Source organism: Pelodiscus sinensis, chromosome 6 (assembly GCF_049634645.1).
Source record: "Pelodiscus sinensis isolate JC-2024 chromosome 6, ASM4963464v1, whole genome shotgun sequence".
Classification (NCBI taxonomy): domain Eukaryota; kingdom Metazoa; phylum Chordata; order Testudines; family Trionychidae; genus Pelodiscus; species Pelodiscus sinensis.
Window position 1 is genome coordinate 86,664,299 of NC_134716.1, and position 27,920 is coordinate 86,692,218.

The 27,920-nt window shown below is 41.4% G+C and overlaps 1 protein-coding gene across 1 annotated transcript in view; it reads left to right on the forward strand.

Moving 5' to 3' along the window:
* Positions 1–27,920, forward strand: part of SCAMP1 (secretory carrier membrane protein 1) — an 87,374-nt gene that overhangs the window by 36,754 nt on the left and 22,700 nt on the right. Inside the window, exons 4-7 of the mRNA XM_006119131.4 lie at positions 784–895; positions 6,547–6,675; positions 15,716–15,875; positions 22,770–22,871. Coding sequence (XP_006119193.3) covers positions 784–895; positions 6,547–6,675; positions 15,716–15,875; positions 22,770–22,871 — 503 coding nt within the window. The remainder of the gene's footprint in view (positions 1–783; positions 896–6,546; positions 6,676–15,715; positions 15,876–22,769; positions 22,872–27,920) is intronic.

Consider the following 27,920-nt stretch of genomic DNA (forward strand, 5'->3'; position numbering starts at 1 on the left):
TACTTTCTGTAATCAGTGCTCTGCTTTACAGAAATAAGTGCTGAAATTAAGTACAAGTTGTTGGATTAATTAATTAAAATCGCAGGTCTATCTTGATCAGGAGTGGGCGAAAGGGCCACATCCAGCCTGACAACAGGGTTTATCCGGCCTGCGGACACCCTGCCACTCCCCCACCCCTCAGGCCCATTGGTCTAGGGACAGGGGAGCATGCCAAGCCTCCTCCCCCACCAGCAGCACGCGACACTTAGTCAACCTCCAGGGTTGACTCTAAGCTCTACACACCCTTTGCAGGACGCGGGCAGACTGGGAGGAGACTTTGCATGCTTCCCTGACCCCCCGGCCCTGATTGACCTAGGGTGGGGGGGAGTACACGAAGTCTCCTCACACCCTGCAAGAGGCACATGGTGCTTAGAGACAACCGCTAGCTGCTGTTCACTGAGTGCCCTTGCAGGGCGGGGCAGGGAGTGAGAGACTCCCCGTGCTTCCCCCACTCCCAGGTGCTGATTGACCAGGAGGCAGGGGGTGTGCAAAGTCATCTCCTGACGCCAGGGGTGCTGACATCTAGAGGGAACAGCCAGTTGATCTGAACAACTGATGGTTCTCTGGGGGTAGGGAAGCACTGATGTGTCCTGGTCCCGCCCCTTCCACCTGTGGTGCCCTGCCCCTTCTCGGTCTAAAATTATTCCCCACCCTGATCTTGATTCATGACAGAGAATGCAACATAATTGTAGAACTTAAGCAAAAGAACAAATATTCTAGTTTTCTGCTATTTTTTCCCCTCAGGACCATGCATTGGCCCAGGCTGAACTGCTTAAGCGCCAAGAAGAACTAGAAAGAAAAGCAGCAGAACTGGATCGCAGAGAAAGGGAAATGCAGAATCTCAATCGACAGAGTGGTATGCATCAAAATCTTAATTCTTTTTATTAGAATTTCAGAGTTTTAAATCTCCAAGTTTCTCTGAGAAACTACTTCTGTTTTCTGTTTGTCAGCAAAGATCAGAAGTATCTATTTTAGGATCTCATTCAGGAAAAGAAATCTATGCCTTTCAGAAGACTGCTTAAAAATATCATCTGCAGTTTTTGAGGTTGTCTGTGAACTTCTGTATCACAAATGTGAAACTTAATCTTTTGTTGGATCATTTCCTTACTGTATTAACTATTTTTTATTCTGGGCTTAATTTAAAGTAACTTGAAACAGCTGAATTTTAAAAAGTGTATTTAAAAATAGTTCAGTGTACTGCTACTTCCAGCTTCTTTTTCTGACAATATTTATCATTGTACAATAATTTTCCTATCTTTGATATTTTTCCTAACCTATTTTCCTAACCTATTTTTAGAGATCCATACAAGCAAATGAAATGTTCTGATTATCATCAATTACTATTTAATATGATAGTCCCGGAGTCCTTGATAAAGATCTCGTGCTTGTGACCATACAAATGCAGAAGTAGTTGTGTTCCATTCTAAGAAGCAAGCATCTCTTCTACTCCCCTCCCCCCAGCAGACTGCTCCCGACCCCCGGCTAACGCCCCCCCCCCCCACCAGACCGCATGTGTTCCCCCCCCCGTCTCCCTGCCCGGGCGGCTCGTGGGCCCCCCTCCCCCCAGTAGGCCACATCCCAGCCCGCACATGGCTTCTGTGCCCCCCCTCCGCTGTAGGCCCCACATGGCTTCCTCGGCACCCTCTCCCCTTCAGATAACCAGAATATTTAGGTTACTGGCATGCCCAGGGATGCAAAGTGGAAAAAAGTGAAAATAACTTTTTGCTCTGATTATTTTTCTAAATTATTATTTATAACTAGAAGATTTACTCTGCATTGCTAGGGTCCTTAACTCAATTCATTTTTGGGTTTTGGAAAATAAAATGAAAATGTACATGCTTCATTTAAATCATTGTTCTGGGCTGGGACTGGGGATGAAGGGTTCAGTATGCAGGCATCACTGGGGAGAGAAGGCTAGTCCATCCTCCTCTCATCGCAGCAGTTTGGGTCCAGGTGAGAGATGCCTCTCTATGGCTGCTGCAGCTCCAGTTGGGGCAGTTCCAGGTTGAGATGGTTGCTGGGTCTGTCTCCCCCTGGCGTTCCTCAGCCAGAATGAGGAATGCAGCAAACTGCAAGGTAGGAAGACAAACTAATTCACTCAAATATATAGTACATTATCTTGTGTTAATTGTAAGAATAATGGGTTAAAAAAGTTCAGACAATAGCTTGATTTTGGGAGGTAGGGAGATAAGGTGGCCAAATCCTCCTACATACCTCATTGCCAAATTTCACTATCAGTTCACTTGTTTTTAGTTTTTGTTTTTTAGTAAGTATGATCCGCATCATGATTAGTGTTTCTTCTGCAGATTTTTAATTGCAGAAGAGCATGCCATCAAAAATGGTAAGGTGCAAACTAGAGCTGTCCATTTAATTGCAGTTAACACATGCAATTTCATTCTTTAAATCAGAATTAGAATTAATCGTGATTAATCGGTTTTAATTGCACTGTTAAACAATAGAATACCAGCTGAAACTTTTGCATAAGATAATGCTGCCCACTTATTTAAAATGTCACTTGAAAGTGAAAACAAGCATTTACATGAGACTTTTTTTAGCCAGCATTGCAAGGTATTTACATGCTGGATTATGCTAAACAAGTGTATGCCCCTTCATGCTTTGACTACTGTTCCAGAAGACATGCTTCCATGCTGATGATGCTCATTTAAAAAAAATGATGCATTAATTAAATTCATGACTGAATTTCCTGTGGCAAGAACTGTATGCTGGAGTGCAGCTTTAGGGAAAGGGATGGTGTTGGGGTGGGGTCTGGAGTGGGAAATCCTTCCACCCCAGCATATCAAAATATCAGCTCCTCTGATTAGGGTAACATGCTATTGACCTCTGAGCACCAGAACAGCTATAGCATGAACTCTAATGGAAATAGTTCGGGAGTTTTCACAGTACATTTTTGTTGATGGCTTCAGTATGTAGCTGCCAACTCTTGCTGGTGGCTACTCTGACAAGTTTTCCTAAAATGCTTAATTAACATTAGGAAAAATGTGTCCGTGTCCAAATCATTATAACCTGTGTAGAATTTTATTGCAAGATTCAATAATAAAAATATACAGTTCTTCAGGTGATTGCTCATGGGCATTCCAATAGGTGTGGCACATGATCATTAGAAGGGTTTTTACCCTAGTGGTACCTGTTGGATTGGCTCTGGAGCGCCCAAGAATGGTGCCTCAGTAGCATTATGCCCTGTAAGCTGTGCACTTGTGCGGCTGCTCAGGAGAAAATCGAATGCTACCCAGCTTATTAGTGGTGCACCCAGAGCTAGGTTTTGTTTCTATTAGTGGTGCACATGTTCACGTCTCAGTACATATAGAATTTTATTCTGCACATGGATGGAAAAAAATCCGCACGTGGATGAAAAATATTAGAGGGAACATTGCTCAGTGGCAATGTATATAGGCCATTGCCAACTCACCACCTATTCAGTTCCTTTTGGATTCAAACACAAGGTGTCTTGCATGTTCTTGTCTTTTTTGTTTTTGTTTTGCTTTTTTGTTAAAAAAGTGGATGTCTATACAACAATACTACCCTGATTTTGCTGCTGTTGTGCTAGAAGTGTTGTGGGGCAGGAGCCCCCTCACCATGCCGGGGAGCTGCCAAGCCCGGCCACAGCCCAGAGCCTTTAAGCTGCTGCTACAGCTATAGCCACCATAAACATCGAGTGCAGCCCAAAGAGGGGGAATCCCAACACCTTTCTCTGTCCTTGCTTTCCACTGCCATTCAGCAAGAATCTGCCTAGGAGAAGGAGGATTGAAACTCCCAGGACACCTGCAGAGTCCCACGCTCCCTATGCCCTGGTATGGTGGGTGGAGGGCAACTGCTCAGTGAGTCATCCCAGTGACTGAATACCAGTCGCCTCCAGTGATTAAAAACACTTTCCAACACTGTGCATATTGGCCTCACATGCCTCAAGAGGTGCTGCTTGCAGCCTCTGGGAAGGCTGTGCAGTTCAAGGTACTGATCCCTGCTGGAAGTGCCAGCACAAACACAGTGCATCTTTGGCCTTTGGTAACAGCTGTTCAGGAGCAACATCTGGAAGCTACCAGAAGAGCCCACTGCCTTTCCTCCATACCTCTCCACCTATGCTTTGGAGGCTTTCAAGGCCACAAAGAAATGAGCTGGTGGATGCATGCAAGAATCACTGTTCTAGTCAATGACTAGACCATCTTGCAAGAAATTTAGGATGACTTGTGCCATGTGTTTGATCAGCAGTAGCCTCACTTTGTCATACAAGTGACTGGTAGGACTTTGTGTATTGCTTTCTTGACTGTGCCACAATAGAGATGACTTTATTTGATAAGCCCATTGTCTTCAGGCTTGCACACTTAAAAGCAGGTAGATTGGTTTTAATCATTATTTAAATCAGCTAATATGAATCTTTGCTCAGTGGCATTGATTTTAATCTTGTTCTGCATGTTATAGTTATTTTCCTAAAGAGAGATTGATACTGTTCGATATGACCATTAACATATGTTAATTTGCAACTAACTGTAGCCTCTAAATAAGTGGTGTCCAATTAATTCTGAAGCAGTAGACATTATAGTGGCTACTAGGGATGTTAAATTTTGATTGATCAGCTAATTGAGTAGTTGATGGAATTTCGCACTGCATCTCTCCCACAGAAATGTGCAGGCGCTGCCCGTGGCTCTTGTATATTTCAAAGGGAGAGAGAGGCAGTGGGGAGCCATGCAGTCCCTGCTAGCACAGGTTTCCCCTCTGTGCCTCTTCCTTTGAAATGTACAGGAGCCACCTGTATATTTGAAAGGGAGAGGAGCAGCAGCAGGAGTGGGACTGTTTCAGTTCCAGCTCATGCCATGTCTCTGCTGCCCCCTGCCTCTCATGCTCCCCGTGGAGACGGTGCTGGGGGGGAAAGATCTTTAAGCTGGCTCCCCCCAGCACAGGCTCGTGCTCCCCCTCCTTGCTTCCTCTCTCTGATAGAGGCAGCAAGGGGCTGGATGGAGGGTGGAGGGGGAGAATAAGTAACTAGTTGAGTTCCTACTTGACTACCCGATAAGCATTTGCTTATTGGGTAATCCACCAGTCACTTACATCCCTAGTGGCTACTGCTATAGCTAACTAGCCACACTCAACTGGCCAAATGTTCATATGTGGGTAATGGCTATCATGTGGGACACCACAGCTCTAAACTAAGCTTATGGCATATCTTCCTGCTTAGGAAAAGTACCACTATTTATTTTAAACACATTTATTTAAGCAGTTACGTTAAGCTTAACATACACTTATTAATTCTCAATTTTTATATTTTTATTGTGGTAGAAAATGGTGACTGTTCCATTTCATGTTTACTACTTGACTAATGTTTTACTTGTGATGTTCTTCTCAAGCGGCATTTGGATAGAAATTTGAATTGAATTAAAAATCCACAAAAACACTGTTTTAAAATTGATACTAACGGTTAAATAATACTACCTGAAATATTTTGGATTCATAAGTAAGAAGAATTGAATTGCGATGTCATTTAAGATGTTAAAACAAGTAGCTCTTATCTTCTCGAGCCTCATTTTTATTCGTAGATTGAAAAGGGAAAAACACGTTTTCCTACTTTTTAAACTTCCAGTTTGAATAAATTAGTCATTTGATAGAACTAGTTGAGTTTTCTGAAAAGAAGAAAGTATTTTCTTTTCACCTATAGAAGGGGCTCCACTGTCAAAAGCTGGTTTAACTCATCATAAGTTAGATTTAGGTGCTTAGCTCATAGGTGATTTCTTCCAGTTCAGTGGTTTTGCTGTCTCTAAAACTTTGACAAAAACATGTATTGCTTGTATATTTATTTATGTTTTAATAGCCTATCCAACTTGTTGTCACTATCATAATTTCTAATAATAGTTAAATTTGAAAGGGAAACATATGCAATTGAAATAAAAATGTTTTAAATTTTTTAAAGTATTTTAAAATAAAAACAAATTGATTTTCATCCACCATGGTTTACTCAGCAAAATTAAGACCACAAATTATGCTAGGTGCACATGAAGTACTAAGCCTTTTGTTTACAGACCTAGAATTAGTGGGAATCTGAAAGACAGTATATCATATCCAGCCATCTGAGTCAATCTGATACTATGAGCGTGGAGGACGCTCTTAGTTTGCCAGCTTTCTATAGGACCCTGCTGGGTATGGACCGCAGGAAGGGGGATGTACACTTAAGTTGTATGTTCAGGGAGTTGTAAAGGCTTCTGTTCTTGCTCCTGCTACTTTTACCTGAAGTAGTTGGGAAACGTCTCTGTTTTCTTGTTTTGAACAGACCAGTAATGACACTGCTCTTTCTCTGGTCCAGCTGCAATCTTTTATCACTTAGCTCTGTTAACAATCCTCTCTACGAAGATGACAATTAAGTCAATTTATCAATATGTCTGCAGCAATCCTATGTGTAAGACAACTTGAACAAAATTCAGATGTAATAGATACATATCTAATATGCAGAGAAAAGAAAATAATAACATTGTATTTTAAACTGTGGGGTTTTTTGACTTGCAGGCAGGAAAAATAATTGGCCTCCTCTGCCTGGGAATTTTCCAGTGGGTCCTTGTTTCTACCAGGATTTTTCTGTAGACATTCCAGTAGAATTCCAGAAGACAGTAAAGATTATGTACTACTTGTGGATGTGTAAGTAAAAGCTGCTGAATCCTAATAGTCTGTATATTTTATTTTGATCTAGTCAACATTTACTTTTCAAGGTTTTTTTTAATACAGATGTAAAGTTAGATGTTGAAATGAAATACTTTGTGGTTTAGACACTTTCAATAAATATAGATATATTTTCTTAAAAATTTTGTAATATTTTAAAACAGGATTCCTCATTTAAAAACAATCTTTCCATGAAAATAGATATATGGTGAAAATTGCTATAGAAAACTAACACAGGAATCTTTCTCAACTTTTATTTCAGTTTTTCAATGATGAGATATTATTTATGGAAATATTACCCTAGAAATAACTTGTGTGTAGAGCTGTTTTAGTATGTCGTATTTTCCCCTTTTAAACATGCCTGTCCTCTTCAAACTAATCTAAGTGTTGATTGCCTTAACAATGTTCTTTTTGCTGTTTTTATATGTAAGTGTAAGTTTAAAAAAGGTTTCCCTAAAATTTCAAATTAAATATAGTAACACCTAGCTCTTTGTTGTGTTTTTTATCAATAGATTCCGGTAGATAAAAAGTAGTGTTGTTATCCCCATTTTGCGTATAGGGAAACTGAGTTGCAGGGAGATCTGGTGGCTTGCCCAAGGTCAACCAGTAGGCCAGTGGCAGAGCAGGAATAGATCTCAGGTCTCCTAAAACCTAGTTTAATGGTCTAGCCACTCAGCCTCATTTAGAATTTATAGCCTTGTGATTGTTCACATTATACGTGTGCAATAATTTGCCTACAATTAAATGCTGCCTACAATTAAATATTAATTTAGTTGCATTAAAAAGATAAATAGTACACAGTAAACTATCCTGTCTATACCAGAGGTTTTCAAAGCCAAGTCTCTGCAGACTGTTTAGTCTGCGCTCTTTCAAAATACACTGCCGTGTCTTGAGCATAGCAGCTTGCCAATAACCAGTGGGAAAATGTAATACAAGATTAGCATACTTTGTGCTGTGATCAATGTCATCTTTTCTAGTTGCTGGTGGCAACTTGGATACGGTATGTTGACTTGGATACAGTATGCTGATCTCATAGCAGGACCAAGCACGGTCTAGACAGACACCTGTCAGGGATGATCATTCTAGACCGAGCTTGGTGCTGCCGTGATGCCAGGGTACTGGACTCGATGACCTCTTGAGGTCCCTTCCGATTCTATGATTCTACAATTCTAGTATTAATGTACTGGCATTCTCCTTGTTAGAGACAGATGGGGGCTTTCAGGCTTTTCTCACTTTTTCAATAAGGTTCCAGGTTGAACAAATCTGAACAGTTTTTACTTATGTACTTGGTAATCTTTTTTTTTCTTCCTTTTTTAAATTGAACTTCATGTATGAATTATGAGTAGTCAGCTTTCAGTACTTAACCATGAAAATGACTCCAATTTGTTGTTCACAGTTTATTATATTCATTAGTGGATCACAGTTCTTTTAAAAAACTTGTAAAATACAAAACTAGTCACTCCAATAAATATAATTCAGGGTTAATATCCATTCTGAAAGCTTGGAATTCAGCATTTTGAATGGCATCAACATTAGTTTCTAATTCCAGCAATTGATTGAATTCATTTCCAAAAATGTCAAACTTCAAGCCTAGGAAGGTTGGGGAAAACAAAACTGGAATTATAATAATGCTGAATTTCTCTCTCTCTCTCTCTTTCTCCTTCCAATTTACAACAGTGGATTAAGGAACAGAGAGCATTATAATGTCAACAACTGGAAGCAAGGAGACAGAGTTTTGAAGGTCTGCCCCAATTATGTTAATTTCAGCCATACCTTTTCTCTTCTCACCTTAGAAGAGGGAAACTCTAGAGTGACTCTCTTGTGTTTTTCTTGAGTTTGGCCTCTCATTTCTTTCTTGATCTTGCTGGCATACAGTGGAAGAATGGAGAAAAAGGAAGGAGAGAAAAGAGTAAGGCCAAAAGCTGGGAACTTGAGTAATCTGCTTAAGGACAGGGAAAATATGTAGAAACCTGAGGTCTCAGTGCTACCCATCTCATGTGGTGGCTCTCAAGGGTGGCTGTGACTGTGTGATATGTACTGCTTAGGAGGATGCCTAGGTGGTCTGGTCTCCATGAGTGACTGTGCTTCCCCTCTGGTGGTACCTGAGGGTACTTGGGCTGCCTTTCTGGTATTTGTCATCCTGCTTCAGCTTGCAATGCTGTTCCACAACTTACCCAGCTATTCAGAAACTAATCTGCCTTGACAGGGTCCCTGGACATGATGGCAGTCACCCACAATTCTGATAAATTCACCTCCTTGGCAGCTGCCTAGCCTCCTCTTAGACCAGAATAGTCTTTCAGTTTCTGTTTTCAGGTGTCTGTTTCTGTTTGATAAATTTTAGAGATACCCCTTTCCACATCATTGTCTGCATATTACCCTGGGTAACAGCTTCTTTCAGTTTAACACCTTGATCTTTGCTCTTTCCTCAGTGACAAGCTGTTTTTCAAAAATCTTAATTGACTTGGCTGCCAACCTCTCTATTGGTTTCTCAATAGCATCTTCATTCAGGGACCCTGCTACTATCCGGGACAGGGTCCTCGGGTATCTGTCTTAACTGGTTTCCCGAATTAAACTGGGCCTATTCCTACATTATTCTTTTCAAGAAACTTTCATACATGGGTGTGATCCTGAATACCTATGTGCAGATGCTTTCTTAGCTTCAGTCCCTGTCTGTTGGTACCTGTTCCATGTAAAGAGCAGTCTAAAGATGCTAGGACTCTTAACACCCTGTGTGGATTTAATTCTATGGGCATGAATGTATCACTGGCCTTTGCAATCCTCCTTGTCTATTTAATGGACTCTTTTAATGTTCATCTGATAGGTCGTGCCTTGCTATACTAGAGGGCTTTTCTTTTCCTCAATTTCTATGTCCTTAAGTTGCAACAATTGAAATGTGGTGGCTTCTGTCAACCACTAGCGGAATTTTCTCTGTGCTCCTCCATTCCTGAGAATTTGGGCAGAAGCCTATCAGGTGGGTCACAATAACATCCTGAAAAGATTGGCATAGTCACAAACTGGGTTTGGGGAAAGGGAGACTAGATCTTAGTTTTCAAAGATTTTTACCAGATTCTGAGGCACGCTCCTTTGCATGGATTATCTTGATTGTGTTTGCCAAACTTCCATGTTTGTTTCTTGGAAGTTCTATTTCTGTAACATCCCTAATGTAAAACACGATAAAAGGAGGGCAGAGTTTAATCAGCTAACTGATGAGCTGATACTTAAATTCCACTAGGCTCCTGAGAGAGGGGTTGGCAGCCGAGACTTCACATGGGTGGGACCTGCTGGCAGCAGGCCTGTGGAGCAGAGTCAGTTGGGACCCAGGGAGAGGGGTCTGCTGGTAGAGCCTACAGTGCGGTATCAGCTGCTGGGTGCGGGGGGGCAATCTTCCAGCCCCCTTTCTTTCCCCACATTATTGAGGAAAATATTTAACTGTGTACTGATAGAATTTTGATCACTTGCACAGTTACTATTTTTATACATCTTTTACATCCCTATTTTGTATAAGGTTGGAGTGGGAAAATTAGGATGCTGCTTCCCTTTTTTATCTAGGAGTTTGAGGAATGGCAGATAGAACAAACTTTACTTTTGCTGGCTCAGTGGTGGCCCTTCTATTGCTGGTTTGCAGGTCTTATCAACTTACTAGTAAGCCCTTCTCTCTGTTTTTTTCCTACTCCTCCAATATCTGTGGTCATTTCAGAGGGTCAGCAAATAGTCTCAAAGATTTGTGCTTTTCAACTACCTTCTTCTGTGGCTGGCTGCATGTGAATTGAACAGCACCATATCTTCAAGGATGGTTTATTTGCTGAGGTTACATGTATCTGGCAAGCATTGTATATTATGCATGATTTTCATCATCTGATGTCACATAAGGAGTGGTGTTGCCCTCTTTTGCTTAGCTCCAGGATGTTTCCGACTTCTTCCTAACAGGATTCAAGAAGAGCTTCATAGACCAGCACTTCATCTTGTAGTTTCAGATTCAGAACACACATTCAGGTTTACTTGCTTTATTAAGAGGGCTTTCCTTCTTGTAGTGACCTCAACCAGGAAAGTGGGTGAGCATAAACATTTGTTATGTCGGCCAGAGCTGCAAATGTTTGTGCAAAGGCGGTTTTTCAGTGTTTCCAGGATTAATTTACAAAGTGAATACTGAATTCTACCTGAAGTACAATCCATTATTCTCTCAGAATAAATCCATTCTGTCCCATGACAAGAGGCTTCATTTGTTGGATATTGCGTTCCTCAGTCTTATTCTGAAGAGTTTCAAAGAGCAGAACTGGGGATAAAAGTTACAGCTATGTGATTCCGAGGCTGTGTTTTTACATGGTGTGAATAAGGTTTCCTTAGCTTTGACCTAAGCTTGTCCATAGACAGTGAAGCCTTCATTTCTAGGGTGGTAATGAGGTAGGCTCGCTGCTTTTTCTACATATTGCTATCAGTTGGGATGATATATTTTTCAGCTTCCTGCTAGTGGCAGAGTAAAGTAGCTTCTCCTCTTATGGGTTATTGTTTGCTGCATTCACTGTCTCTTCCCTAATCCACTGTTGTAGAATAGGAAAAGAGGACACAAGACCAATAATTCTTGGAAACAAATCTCTCTAGAAGATCTGAAAAATTCAACCCCACATTTTCTTATGAGATCCCTCATGGACCTTGCCACTTGGAGAGTTAGGTAGCAGATAGTCATTTCTGCCTTCATTTTCAAGGGCATTTTATGCCTCTGCATAGAACCAGTAGTTTGGGGGGGGGGGGGGGGATGGTCTCTGTTTAAAATTACAAGATAAATTTAAATGCATTTAAAAATGAAACATTAGAATTTTGGTGTAAGTGAGATGTTCTTATTTTAAGGAGTGATTTCAGAAATGAGCTACAGTGAACATTATATGTACTCATAATAACAGATATACACTGTCCTGTGGGCCTGAGCGGGGAGAGAGGTTCTTCTTTCTCTGGAATAATCATGATCAATTTTTAGTTTGCTCAAGCAGAGGTTATTTGAAAAAAAACTGCTGTAGATAAAATTTCTTTTCATCAGAGGTCCCAGAATGGTACTTCTGAAAAATGAAACCATCTGTTTATCCACAAAGTTGATGTAGCACAGGCAGCAAGTTCAAATTTTCCTATCAACAGGCCTCAGTGTTTGTGAGGTAGCTTGGGCCTAACAAGGCTGTAAGATATTAAGTAGCAAATTTACTCAGTGTTGCTTGGTTCATTAAGGAGGGGCTCAGTACAGGGGACTGTGGGAGAGCAGGAGTCAGGATAGGGCTTGGCCCCTGCAGCTGGTTCAGGGAGGGTAGAGGGCCCACAGGTTGGCCCCAGCCTCCAACTGCCCCCCCCCCTTCTGCAGCTGATCTAGGGGGGAGCCTCAGAGGATTGGCCCTGGCATCTTCCTTGCCCCCCCTGCAGCCTGTGGGGGGGGGGGGCAAGGCTGCCTTCAGCATCCCCTTCCTATGAACTATAGGCTATCCCTGGGTGGCAGGGCTCCAGGGGCTGCCCCTGGCTTCCAGTGGGGCCCCCTTTAGGCTCTCCATGGGGGCAGGAAAAGGCTCCAGGGGCTGTCCTCAGCCTCCAGCAGTCCACCTCACCATTTCTCCCCGCAGCCTGTCCAGAGCTTGGCCATACTTCCCGGAGTCCTTGTCACATCTGGCCAGTGTCTCACTGGTGCAGTTGCCCCCAGTGGTCAAGAATATCGCCTCCCTCTTCCTTTCCATGTTCTGGAAAAAGAGTCCTATTCCCGGTGCTTTCTGTTTTCCTAGCACAACCACACGCTGACCTTGCTTTCAGTCGGGATAAGAGGAAACTTCATACCAAATTTAGTGGCCCTAGCTCTTACTGTTTAGGAGGAGTTCTTGAACAAATGGACTCAGAGACACACAGATGGACTCAGAGACAGATGCATTCTTAAATAAATAGATAGCTTGATTACAATAGTTAAGACTAAGATCAGTAAGAAACGCACAGAAAAGTTATAGCAGTATAAACTAAACCGAATTTAAACTGCAGTAGTTATATTGATACAACTTCCACTGTAGACACTCAGTGAGGAATAGGAGTGGCTTTTTTCCCATTTGGTTTAGGTTATGTTGTTTTGGAAGGTGGTGGTGATCTTTCAGTAACTTTCCAGGCTTTGAAGGGGTAAATAGGGAGAAAGATATTAAAAATCATTATCCAGAACTTAAATTTACCAATGACCTTATTTTACCTACCAGAGAGAGACTGAAAAGGAGAAGGGTGAGGCATCAATGGCAATAACTGCTCCTATGTTTAGGTGACTCTAGTCTGCAGAGCAGAGTGAAATTGACATTATTACTGTGGTTTCACTGTTGGCAAGGTTCTAAATAGCTGCAGTGAAACAGGCCATTTTATTGTCAGCATCAGTATGTTTCTGTTGTGAGCATCAGAAGAGGTAGTGAAACTTTTCAAATTCAGGAAGACCATTTTGCATTGACTTGGAACATTCCATCTGTCAAGTGAAATATCTTTGACTACAGTGGCGAAACATTTAGCTCTGCTAACCAAAAGTGTAAAATTTATAAAAAATCTATTGCTTTTGGCCCCTTTGCTAGCCAGCAGAGGAGAGGGGCTGCTACAGTCTTGCTGGTGTGGGAGTGCCCATCCTTCCCCCATCATGTGGCTCTGCCTGTTGTGGACTGGGGCTACTCTGGCCAGGCGGGGGTGCCTCTGCCCGCAGACCGCCCGCAGGACTCATGCAGCCCCATCTGTGGTGGGCGGAGGCTGCTCTAGAACTCAACACTTAACCAGTTAACTGTTCTCATTCTTAACACCCACCACAGAGGAAGACTTGCTGGTGATTTGGAGCTGTACCCTTTTTTGGAGCCTCGTGATGTGTTTTTGAAAATACATCTCCACCGAAAAACCTCTCCTTAAAAATGACAAAGAATAGGCATAAATGTAAAACATGTTTTGTTTTGTTTTTTAAATTGAGAAATGCACACAGTTTTTTTGGTCTTAAATTTTATAAACATAAAACTCTTACAAAGTCAAACTTTTGTTTTGCTTCTCAGTGTTGCATATGTTTGGTCTCGCCAGTTTACAAAGCAAAAGCATTCTCCACAGCCCTGAATTTCTAATGTAAAACACAAAACTATCTGCTCTCGCTTTTCCTGGGAAAATGGTTAACTAAAGAGCTAGTAGGTTGCTCACATACCGTTGATAATGAAAAAGTGAAGTCTGAATGAGACTGGTTAAAGCTTTGTTTTTGTTAATGCCAGTTTAACAAGAACTCTAAAACATTATAGTGGGGAATAAAACTTTGATAACTTTCCCTTTTTCAAGAATTGTAAATTAGGCACGTCAATACTGCAAATGAAGCTGGGATTTGAATTTCCAGTGCTTCATTTGCATAATGGCGGCCACCGCTTTTTTCTGAACCAGGACTTTTGGGGAAAAAAACCTGACAGTTGAGACAGGAATCTTTCGAAAATAAAACCCTTTTTTGAAAGATCCTGTAAATCTCATTTTTTGAGGAGTTTCAAAATGGGGCATTTCTGTTGAAAATGCCCCATCTAAACTGCCATTTTTTTCGAAAAGCCCTGTTTCGAAAAAAGTGGTGGCCACCATTATGCAAATGAAGAATGGGATATTTAAATCCCCACTTCATTTGCAGTATCGATGTGTCTAATTAACATCCCTTTCTTGAAAAAAGGATGTAGTCTAGATATACCCTAATTGCCCTCTTCCTTGAGTTAGCAGCTGAGAGCTCACAAAGTGTATGTATATTTTTTTAAATATATCCATCGGGGAAGGGGGGACGAGTACTGGAAAGGAGTGCAGGTCACTCTTTAATCTCATCCTGTTGCTTGGCTTCTCTCTCCCATCTCATACTTTGTAGCAGTCATAATTACTGCACTTGACATGTGTCTCCAAAGCCAGTGTCCTTTGTGGTGGCAAAATTGTTCCTGATTTGGCCACTGGGGAGTGCTGACAAGAGGCATGCACATGTTTTCATCTATCCTTTAAAGGCTGATAACAGTGATTGTAGTGTTCTTGTAGTCAGACAGCCTCAAGAGTAAGAGTTGAAGTGTCTCTTCCTTCTATTGTGTCTTCTCTTCCCTGAAGAAACTAAGTATATTTCCATTAATTCCTGGATTATAATGTTGGTTTAAGTTCTTTAGCAAATCTTAGAAAAAATTAACCTCTAATAGCTGTTTCAATATCTTTTACTTAGTATGCCATTGCAATGTACTAACTAAAATAGGAGACTGAGAACTATAGTTCTGAGTATTAGTAGTGGTGAAAGATATTTCTGGTTGTTCTAAGATGTATTAGAACACAATGTAATTTTTTATGCTTTTATAGAGTTCTCAAAGTTTTCTTTCAGCGTGAAATATTTTTGTGTTAGGATCATATTACTTTATTTCATTTGAGAGAGCATAACATTTGCCTTAAAAGGATTTATAGTTCATAATCTTTCATTTTCAAATTACAAAATTTCACTTGCTAAGCAGAGACTAATTTCTATATTTTGTAAGACACTTTAAAAACTTGAACAGTGTAGGCCTTCTGTATATTTAATGATAAGGTAGCATCATGTTCTTGTACATATTTACTGGTCTGACTGTCAGAGAAAATAATTCAACAGTGTTATAAGAAGGTGTTTGCCAAGATCTGTATCATGCATTTACTGTAGCATAAGTGTCAGCAACTGCAGCTGAGAGAACATTATCTATTTAACTCTTTGATGCTGTAAATCTAATGTACAGTGCTTCAGATTAATACTTATTATACCATTAAATCTTGATCCCCCTCTATACTACATATATATTATGTTTTCTAAAATCTTTTAATTTACTTTCTAAGTACTTACCTTCCCTGGGAACTTTATCATTACTTCAGACAGGTGTATGATACTAGCAGACTAGTCTGTTGGAGACAGAAAATGTTAAGAGTGATGTGGATGTATTTTGTTTAAAGTTTTTACACTTATTTAGGTAATATTTCAACAATTAAAACATTTGTTGCATAAACTCAGGTTAATACAAATTATTTTTTTGTTCTACAGTCCATGCAGTGACACTGTTTCTAAATATCTTTGGATGTTTGGCCTGGTTTTGTGTTGATCCCAGACGAGGGGTTGATTTTGGATTGAGTATCCTCTGGTTCTTGCTTTTTACTCCTTGTTCATTTGTCTGCTGGTACAGACCACTTTATGGAGCCTTCAGGTAATGCCAATCTGGTTTTGAATGTTTTTAACGCACATTATGCATTTTGAAATGTGTTCATCTTTAAGTAGAACTTTACTCGGCTTAGTTTGATATACTAACTAGAATTACTTTTTTATTAATTATTGGAAGAGGCAAGTTAAATTAACCCACTTGCTGCTTCCAGAGCATAAACTGATGACAAAAGACTACCTTTAGGAAGCTAATAATTAGGAACAACATTTTTTAAAATGTAGATAACTACTTCTAAACAAGTGATATTTGTAGGGAATGGATGACATATTGTGTTGTTTGGGCTTCAGTTATCAAGAAAATTCTTATCACGTTGGTCCTATCACATCTAAAATTGTACTCTGATTAATACAGCATTAAATCCTAATACAAAAAACAAGTGCTATAGCAAAAAATTGCAAATGGGTAAAGATTTTTATACTTTAATATATACGATGTTCTCTTGAGTGCTCAGTCTGTAGGACTCTTCATTATTTTTCTAAAAAGCAGTGAAGTGGCCAAAGGAAAAATATAAATTTTAAATATCCTTCATAACTCTCATACTTCGTTCCTCCCCTCCCCCATCTTGTATACATGAATTAAGGAGCAGTTACTATCATAGTTATTTTTAAATATTTTCAGTGGTCCCTTTTCAATCTGCATTTAAATACTTTGTTCTCAGCAAGTACACCTTGCTGGTCTGCACACAAACTTACATTAAAATAACTAAACTGATTTTATTTCACAGTTCATTTTGCATTTATTCTTTCTTTCTTGAGTGCTTACCCTATTCATTATCATAATGAAGCACTACATTTGTATCGACTTGAATTTTTTAAAAATTCTCTTTTTTCAATCCTATATTTCAATGATGAAGGCTGTTGCAATGCTTTATATATTGTCCTGTTAAGCAACAGCATAGCTTTCTATAGATGCTGTGTTCAAGGGATGATGAGTTTAATTAAAGCAAACTTAGCTACAGACTTGTATTGATTTAACAGTGAACCCATGATATGTATATAATCAGCTATAGAGAATAGGAAATGTTTGAGATCCTGTATGCATAGGGCTGAGAATCCCGAGGGCTTGAGACTGACTATCTTGTGAATAGAAAACCAGTATGCTTTGGAACTAGGGGCTAGGACTTCCTGCATATTAGCTGACTTGCCCACTCTCTCCAGTATGATGCTATGGAGGAGGGATCTAAGCTTAATTAGGAGGAAGACATGAAGACAAGGGTCAATAGTATCAGGCATCCCAGCTTTCTCCAAAATGTGTACACTATTCTGGGCTTCACAGCTACAGCTTTTCTTTCCTTTTCTTTGTTTATCACCCAGTGGGGTCAATAACAAACTTCTTTCATTTAGGTTTTGAAATTCTTGGTTCTGGACATGAGATCTTATTGGGAGCATCCAGTGATATATTACACATTCATCTCCACACTTACCCCTGCCTCAGCACAAATCTCAGGCACCTATTGTCCTGATAGCTATAATGTTGTTTTACTCTGAGTCCTGAAATTGCATATTAGTGTTCAGGATGATCCGACTCTCCATATCTGTATTTTAGATAAATTTGGACTTTAAACAGAAACCCTAACTGCAACTTTAATTTTGGAGTCATGGTTATTTCTCTACAATAACTCATTTTGGAAGCGTGCATACTTTTAAGCAAGGATATTTTTGTTTCAAGATTTACTGATAGGGCTAATACCGCATTACATATGAAGTCGTGTTGTGTTTATAATAATAACTTTAAAGATACTACCCTTCTGAGATGCATACTTTGTCTTAAGACCATGGAATACTTGTGATGGCATTGAGCCCCCATTTATTATTTAGAGCTGGTTTACACTAAAGTTAGGTTGGCTTAACTACATTGTTCAGGGCTGTAAAAAATTTCATGTCCTGTGCAATATAATTAAGCTAACCTAAGCCCACTGTACTGCTTTTCAAAGAGGTGGATTTACTGCAGTAGTGGAAGAACCTCTTCCGACACTGTAACGCTACAGCAGCTCAGGTGCAGTTTTGCCTTTGTAGCATTTCTAATGTAGACATTAGTGTCTGTCTTTTTTCCTGCTTTAAGCAGGAGGTCTGTGTGTGGGCCAAGAATAGATACTGGTGTTTGCCTCATCTTTGCTGGTTAGAAGTTACACTTCTGCTGCTGAGATCCCCTGCTAATGCTTCTATATTTAGTCGTCTTTCTTCTCTGCCTTGGTCTCTGTGCAAGTGAATGTTTTGTTATGCAGTGTAAAGATGTCAGAAGAGATGACCGGGGTGGTCATGCATCTTTTTCTCTTTAACATGCTAGAAAAGAAGTAGGAAATGAGAGGTAAATAATATATTGGGGTGATGTTGACAGATGGCACACAACAGAACTCAAAAAGAATTAATGAAGGAATACAAATGATCAGGTGACTGGAAACATTGAGGGTAGATTAAAAGAGCAAAACATGTAGGATGTAAACATATTAAGAATGGAAAATTATTTATTGTGGTACATAAGGCACAGTTAAAATAATTGGGAAGGAAACTTTGAAAGGGAATATACTCGGATATGTGTATTTAGCTATGGAGTAGTTTCTGCAAGAAAGCAGTGGAAAACCCATTGCTTGTCCTTTTAAAACTAGACTGGAGAAAACTGTGACATTTATTATGATTAAGAATCCTTTTTTTGTTAAGGAGAGGGAATGAGTAACAGGTTTTTGTTTTCCCCATCTCTGTATTGTTTGGCAATATAAATTCTTCAAGATTACACAGCCTTTAGACAGTTCTGACACAAGAATGTCACCTATGCAGTCTTTCAGAACCAGATCTTTTTTGGTCCTGTTCTTGGTCCCCCTTTCCAGATATTAAGCATATAAACTGGTAGTATGAAGTGTATGAGAAATTTTTGCTGCTAAATGGTTCAAACTCTGTGGTTGGACAATTGCATTGCAGAAATAACACATTTGTGATTTTGTGTATATTGTGTCTGACTCCGTATCAGATGTCAGCTTCCAAATAAAAGGAGTAGATATTTCTCCAGCTAGCTCTGCAGATTTCAATCTGAGTTGAAAAGAGTTGTCTTTCTTTCCTTAAAATTACTTCTTAAGAGACGCCTAAGCAGCCCCACTGTGAGTTTCATAGGTATAACTGAAAGGAACTTGGAATGCAATTCTGTTGAAGATGCACAGGAAGGAATAGACTTCAGTTTTGCACCTCAGAGATTTGTTGGCTGTTCAGTAGTTACGGAGGCTAAATCAGTAATGATGTTTTTTGTCATTGTAAGCAGATAAAATATCAATCTAAGGGAAGGAGTATGCTCATGATAGCATGTACGGCACAGACCCTGCACACCTGCTAAGATTGGGTGTATGTATAGCAGTATAGATGATAATGCAGTGCCTTGGCAAGCAGAATATTGATGTGCCAGAAGCCTAGAGTATATACCAGACATGGTTCTCGATACACCAACAGGTCTCCCATATCTACACTGCTATTTTTAGTAGTGCAGTGGTCTGCTGCATTTCTGTTATGGAACATTTATCTTCTCTTTCCCACCTGCCAGTGCCTATTACTGCCACATGTAGCTACTCAACACATTCTGGACTCAGCTTGCTTTTTACTGTGACATGTAGTTATGCATACCCAACACGCTGCCGCAAGCGTAAACAAGGCCAAAAGATTGAAGGTAGTCTTAAAGTTGAAGGCAATGTGGGTGAAGTGTTCATGATTTTAAGAAAAGGAAGGAGTGAGAGCAGCAGAATAAGGACAATGGATTTTTAAAATCAGACTTTTAAGGCATGCAGAAGACTGGTAGATAAGGTCGTATGGGAAGACGTCTTTGGGACATAGGAGTTCACGAGAGCTGGCAGTATCTAAAGCAGACAGTACAAAAGGCACAACTGCAAACTATGCCAATAGAGGAAGATTAGTAAGAGGCCATCCAATATGACTCTATCAGAAGCTTTTCAGTTACCAAAAAATTAAAACTTTTTATGGTCGTACAAAAAGTGGCAGCATTAATAAATTGCCAAGGATGAATAGAAAAGAGTAGAACAAGCGTAGAGGCACAAAATCAGAATGTGCTAAGGCACAATGACTTACAATTAGAAAGGAATATAAAAGGCAATAAATGTTTAGGTGACCTGATACTCAACACAACACACTATTAATAACCAGGAGAAAGAAATACAAACCAAAACAGGATAAGACCATTTACATAAATTATATGTATTCAAGTTGGCATGGTGTGGCGTGGTGAAATTCATCTTATAGTTTACTTAAGGTATTAGCTGAAGCTGAAGTGATCTCACTGCCAAATTCATTGAGGATGCATGAGGTCTCAGAGGACTTGAGAAGTACAAACGTAGTACTTGTTTTTAAAAGGGGTGCAAAGAAGACCTATGGACGAGTCAGCGTGACTTTGATACCTGGAAAGATACCAGAGCAAATTGTTAAACAAGGTGAAAGCATCTAGAGGATGATAAGGTTATAAAGGAATAGCCAGCATGGATGTGTTGCAAATCATGCCAAATTAACTTCTTTTGTTTTTTTGAGAGGATTACTGACCTAGTGGGCCTGAAGCTATAACGGTGTGAAATGTCTTGATTTTTTTCAGTAAGGCCTTTGATAAGTTCCATATGGCATTCTCATAAGCAAACCATGGAAATGTGGTCTAGATCAGTGGTTTCCAAACTGTGTTGCAACCCAGCAAAGGGTTACTTTGCTATAGGGTGACCCAGTGACTAGTGGGCATGCTATGGCAGACTTCCTGCCTATCTTGGCACTGTGGACCATGCTGTGCTTGGAAGTGGCCAGCAGCAGACTGGCTCCTAGATGGGGAGGCCATGAGGCCCTCAGTGCGCTGCCCCTACACTAAGCACTGGCTCCACACTCCCATTGGCCAATGGGAATTGGAGGGAGGGTCTGTACCTGTGTGCCTTTGCCTGGGAGCCATACCTGCTGCTGGCCAGGGCACAATGGGGGTCTGCAGTGCCAGGATAGGCAGGAAGTCTGCCATAGCGCCCCAACTGTGCCACTGATCAGGAGCTGCTGAAAGTAAGCCCATGCACACTATGACCACTAACCCCTCGCCCTGATACCCTCCTCCCCCAAACCAGAGCCCTCTCCTCTGTCCCTCATTCCTGGCTGCCCCCAAGTCTGCACTCAAGTAAAAAAAAAATTATTTTTTTTCAAGAAGAAAATTTTGAAAACCGCTGGTTTAGATGCATGAAATTACAAGGTGGATGCACAATTGCTTGAAAGATTTTACACAAAGACTAGTCAGCAGTGATTCTGTATATGTACATAGCGGGGTCCTAGGGCAGTCTGCCTTTGGTCTGGTACTAGTCAGTATTTTCGTTAATGATATGGAAAATGGAGTGGAGCATATGCTTATGAAGTTTGCTGATGACACCAAGCTGGGAAAGGTTGCTACTACTTTGTAGGATAGGATTAGAATTAAAAACAACCTTGATAAATTGGAGAATTGGTATGAAATCAACAAGATGAAATTCAATAAAGATAAGTGTAAGTAGTACTACTTTTAGAAGGAAAAATCAAATGCACACATCGATGGAGAATAACTAGCTAAGTAGTAGTACTACTGAAAAGGATCTGGGGGTTATGGTGAATCACAAATTAAGAGTCAAGAATGTGATGCAATTACAAACAGGGCTTTTACTCTAGGATGTATTAATGTGAGTGGTGAATGAATGTAAGACACATTAATTGTCCTCTTTACTTGGCACTAGCAAGGCTTTAGCGGGAGTACTCTAGCCTGTTCTAGACTACACATGTTAGGAAAGAATTGGACAAGCTGGAGAGGGTCAGGAGGAGAACAGCAAAATTGAGAAAAGGCTTAGAAACAGGCATGTTTTATGGAAGTTAAATTGTGTTTAATCATCTAATTGAGTAGTCAGTGGAATTGGCATCAACTGCTCAATTAGTCGTAAGGGGAGAAATGGCAGAGTCACAACAGGGTTAGCGGCCCCCCCTCCTGGAAGCTAACCTTGCTGTGGCTCCTGCCCCCTCCCCTTGCTGCCTCTATCCTTGCTGCTTCTGATAGAGGCAGCAAGGGAGGTTGAAGCAACTAGTTGAGGAGTCACTTGACTAGTCGCTTACAGCCCTAGCATGTTTAGTTATAGAAAAGACTAAAGTTGTGTGTGGGGGGGGGCTCATAATGATCTTCCAATAAACTGTTATAAAAGGTTGTTCTCTGTGTGTCCACAGATGGCAGGACTAGAAGTAATCAGCATAAACTGTAGCAAAGAAGGTTTAGGTTGGATATTAGGAAAAACTAGCTATAAGGATAGTTAAGCACTGGAATAGGCTTCCAAAGGGGGTTGTAAAATCACTGTCATTGGAATATTTCAAGAACAGACTAGACAAATAGCTGTCAGGGATGGTTTAGAGCAGTGATTCCCAAACTTAGTATCATGACCCACTAGTGGGTCATAGGATGTGGAGTGCTGGGTCCACAGTTGGAGCTCCATAGGGTGCGTGTGGGGGGGCGGGGGAGCTCCCTGGCAGCTGCGTGTGGGGCTTGGATTGGGGGGAGGGGGGCTCAGATATAATTATTGGGTTGCAGGCATAAATTATTTTTTTTAAGTGGATCATGAGAAAAAAAGTTTGACAACCACTGCTTTAGAGTTACTTGGTCCTGCCTCAGTGCAGGGGGCTGGACTTGAGGACCTCTTGATGTCCAGCCCTTCCATTTCTATGATTCTGAATACAGAGAAGCAGATATGTTGAATTAAGATAACGTTTTTACATAATCACTTTACAGAGTAAAACCCCATGTAGATATAAAAAGTTATCATTTGGCGTTAAAGATGGTCTATAGAAAAAGTTACTTCAATACTGTATTTTAATATGCTTTTAACCTTATGACCAGCTTCTTTAATGTTTTCTCTTTTAGGAGTGACAGTTCTTTCAGATTCTTTGTGTTCTTCTTTGTGTATATCTGTCAATTTGCTGTACATGTACTCCAGGCTGCAGGATTTCAAGGATGGGGTAACTGGTGAGTGATTAGCTTCATTCAGTTTTGTGTAACTATCAAAGAATAAACTAGTGTTTTAAATTACAATAAAATAGTGTAAAAGACAGTAGATGTATGCAGAGCAGTTATTTAGTAGGTAATGTTTTGATCTTATATTTTGGTGACGAGATGCCAGATAGCATTTTACAATGTCCCTTATTATGGAAAAAAAAATCCAGCCCAAGGTCATTTGGATAGGTAGGTATTCCCAGTATTAGGGATGCCAGAGTGTTATCTTTTACCCTAAGCTCCTAACTGTCCCAGTTTCATAGCAGTTCTACTCAAATATTATATCAACTCTGTTTATGTATGTGATTTCCCCTTTATTGGGAATAAAACTAAGGCTCTGAAGTAATTGAGTCATGACAAACTGCATAAAGCCACCTCTTGCTTGTCTCTGGTGGACAGCTGGAATACATGGGAGTTAGACAGGGCTCAACCTGAGATCTTCCTACCTCAGCAGGATCCAGGATGTTAGCCTGACCCAGAATATGTTGAAACTAGTGAGAGTCAACTTGGATCGAGCTACAAATGCTGGCAGGGCTTTGGTATTATTCACAATAGCCATGCCAAGTCTGCATGTAAATCAACCTTTATGGACTGTGAGGTCCCCTCAGTGCAACAGTACTCTGGGTTTTGCTGGCCTGGAGGTAGTCCAGAGGCAATTTCCAATTAGGAGGATCCCCAGAAGTATCCAAAGTTCATATGCAAGTGGAAAAGATGTTTATGTGAATGGCAGACATGACTCATTTGGTTGACATAATGAACCCTCTCTACATACATGCATATATTTTGAAAGTTTATTATGTTGAATGTAAAATGAAATATCATGTAGAGCTGTCAAGTTCTTCTTCGGGGGTCCCTGTGGGTGCTCCACTTAGGTGTGTCAGTGCCGCTGTGCACGCAGTCCGGAGATCTTTGTTAGTAGTCCCCTGGCCGCTGGCGCATGCTACGCTATTGCGCAATCTCCCAGATTCACAGACATGCGCTGGCGACCATTCCATCAGTTACTTCTTAACTGCCACTGGCATCGGTCGCACTTAGTTTCCCTAACAGCATCAAGAGGAAAAAAGGGGTGGGAGGAAGGAAAAGGATAACAACAGAAAGAAAAGCAAATGAAGCAGCATGTGGGCGCTTCGCCTGAAAGAGAGCACAAACAGGGAAAAAAACCTGTCATGCCTGCACCACTGGGCTTTAAAAGGTGCACAGGGTATGGAACAGCAATTGCAGCAGCAGACAGATATGAGGAGTGTCTTCCCTGCCCATCCTATCAGTCACTGCCTGCACTGTCAAAAGCTCACTCCACACTCTAAGAAGGCTAGAGACCTACAAAGAAGACTATTATTTTTGGACCACAACATGGCTGAGTGTCAGCCTCATTCCCCCTCCCTTGGGGAGGAGGGCAGGAGGAGCGCACCCTTGCGGGGATGTGCTAGAGAGCAGTACCCAGAGCTGAGTACAAAACGCTCCCGGTCCCCTGCTGAGCCTCAGCCTCTAACAAAAAGGCAAAAGAGGCTGATAAACACCACTAGGCAAGACTCTCAAAAGTGGGACAGAGGATCCAGCTTAAAGAAAAACCATGACCTTAATATGAAGCATGGAGCTGCTGGCCGTGCTTCAAGCTCTCCACATAGTAACATGGCACCAGTGAAAAACATGGTACCGCTGAGGAGCAAGAAAGCTGGTAAGTTGCAAAGCAGTGGGGAATGCTGTGCCTCCAACATGGAAAAAAACTAGATAAATACTATGTTGCCCCCACATAGGTTGAATTCCTCTTTTCACCCTTCTCCTAATTCATTAGTGGTTGAAGCAGCCAATCAGAGGGGGAAGCAACAACAGTACCCCAGAACACCAAGTCACAATAAAGAGAGACAAAGACTGGATGTGATGGGGAAGATAGCCTACTCATTAGCCTCCCTCCAGCTGAGAATTGCCATCTGTGTGGCTTTACTAGCAAAATACTCACACAACATTCAATTCCTTTATTCAGTATAGACCAGAGGATGTGAGGGAACAGTTTGAATCAAATATCAGAGAAGGCTCATTGACTTCTCGAACAACTCTACAGGCAGCATTAGATGCAGTGGACATAGTGGCCAGATTGAAGGCATCTGCAGTAGTGATGTGACGGATGTCATGGCTGCAGCTGTCGGGGTTCCCCCGGGAGGTTCAATCGAACATCGAGGATCTCCTATTTAAGGGTGATAAGCTTTTTGCAGAGGCAACAAACTCAGTGCTCCACACGTCACAGAACTCTAGGGTGACACTCTGCACCCTAGGAATTCAGCCGCCTGGCGCCTGTAGAAAACAATACAAACAATATAACCAAAGGTTCAGAGTGCCAGGGTATACACAACAGCAAGGCCCTAGGGGAACTAGAGGAGCATGACAAACTCGACAAAGACAGTCAAGTGAGCAGTCATCAACCCAAGCGTCCACCTCACGTCAGCAAATTTGAAGATTTGGTTGAGGGTACAAAAGCCCCTGATTCTCCAGGGCGGGTACAACCAAGCAAACAAATATTCGGAAACAGACTTGCCACATTCTGCCTGGCATGGAAAACCATCACCTCGGACCAATGGGTCCTAGAAATAATACAAACCAGATACTGCATACCATTCACAGCAGTTCCACTAACCCACTCCTCTCCCTCTTCAGGGACCTCTCTCACAAGTTGGTCCTCCTGGAAGAAGTGCAGCACCTCCTAAAACTAGGCGCTATAGAGGAGGTACCCAGCTGCTACAGAGGAAAGGGATTTTATTCCCGATACTTTCTAACTGTCAAGAAATTGGGAGAGTGGAAGCCTATCTTAGACCTCTGTGGACTCAACCAGTTCATCAAGTATCAACAGTTCAAGATGATCACGCTGGCAAAGATCATACCTGCCTTCGAGAAAGGAGCATGGCTAGCTATATATGACCTCAAGGACATATATTTTCATGTATCAGTTCACCCAGTGCATAGACGATTTCTCAAGTTCACCATTAAGGACTTACACTATCAGAACAGGGTGCTCTCCTTCAGGCTGTCCATTGCACTCAGAGTCTTTTCCAAAGTCATGTCCATGGTAGCCACACATCTGCAAAGAAAAAAACATATTTCTGTATCTCGACGATTGTTTGATCATGGTGTCCTTATCTGGCAACACGAAACAATCACTGGAGTCAACAGGAATGTTGTTTGACACACTCGGGCTTCTACTGAATTTGGAAAAGTGCACCCTCACTCCTACCCAGACCCTAGAGTTTATAGGGGCACAGTTGGACCGCACTCAAGGCATAGCCTCATTGCCAACCCACAGATGGTCAAGAATGTGCTATTTGATCGTGTCCATACATAGTTGTGCACACACGGCACGTACATGACTGCAAATACTAGGACACATGGCAGCGTCCATGTCTGTAGTCCTGAACGCCCGACTACCTATGTGGCTATTCCAGTAACGGCTATACTCTGTATATCGTCCCAGGCACCATCTGCTCCACCAGACAATCCACATGACCAGGCAGTTCAAAAACACCCTCAATTGGTGGACAGACATAAACAACATCTGCATAGGACTTCCATTCTAGATGTCGACACCGTTCATCACTATCACGACAGACACGTCCCTGCTGGGATGGGGAGCCCACATGGGGAGTATGATATTACAGGGACGATGAACACATGAAGAGTTCCGACTTCACATCAGTGTGTTGGAACTTAGAGCAGTGAGGAGGGCATGCTCTCAACTGCTCACACACATATACGAGACAAAACCGTAAGAATAATGTCGGATAGTACCTCAATGACATAGTATTTAAACAGGCAAGGGTGAGCGAGAACTCGCTGCCTTATGTGCAGAAGCAATGAAACTATGGTGATGGTGTATTTATACACAGTGTCACACCTATCGCGATACATTTCCCAGGCAAGGACAGTGTACTAGCAAATGCCCTCAGCAGACAATTCCTACAGAACCATGAATGAGAAATCAACAAATCCATCATAAACAACCTTTTCAGGAGATGGGGATACCTGGTTGTAGACTTGTTTGCAACGTACATCAATTCCAAGTGTCCCCAGTATTGTTCCAGGACGGGCATTGGACCGCGATCTCTCAGAGATGTGTTTGCAATATACTGGTATTTCCCACTGGCGTGTGCATTTATTTCCACCTATACTTCTCATAAATCAAAAGGTAATTATAGGACGCAGCAAGAGTCATACTTGTAGCCCCCAATTGGCCGAGACAAATTTGGTACCCTACCATATTTCAACTCAACATACATCAGCTGTACAAGTTTCCCCCGGTACGAGCTCTCTTGACTCAAGAGAAGGGGCGTGTATAACACCCCAGGCTACACTAAACCTGCGAGCCTGGATGCTCATTGGCTCTCACACAGAGCTAGCCCTGTCTTGAAAGGTCAGAGACAACCTAATTAATTCCAGGAGACCCACTACGAGACAAACTTACCTGCAGAAGTGGGCCAAATTTGCAGCCTGGAATTCGGCTAATGCATGGGATCCACACAAGGCAGGGATATCAGATGTACTAGAATATATCCTTCAGCAGCAGAACACCGGATTATCAATTATTCCATCAATTTACATTTAGCAGCTATATTAGCGATTCACCCACTCATACAAGGGTATTCTGTTTTTTCCCACTCGTGCATTAAGAGATTTTGGAAAGGGATAAGGAACCTGTATCCACTGCATAGAGATCCAGTGCCATCATAGGATCTGAACCTTGTGCTGAACTCAAGGATGAGACTGCCTTTCAAGCCACTTGGAACCTGCTCGCTACTACACCTATTGATAAAGGTAGCCTTTCTCATTGTGACAACATCAGCCAGGAGAGTGGGAGAGCTAGCGGCACTCATGGCAGACCCACTGTACACCATGTTTCATAAAGACGAGGTTGTCCTTAAAACCCACCTGAAATTCTTCCCCAAAATATCTACCTCACGCCATAGTAACAAGCCAATATACCTACCTGTGTTCTTCCTGAAACCGCGAGGACAGCAACCAGACAGTGCTGTACACGTT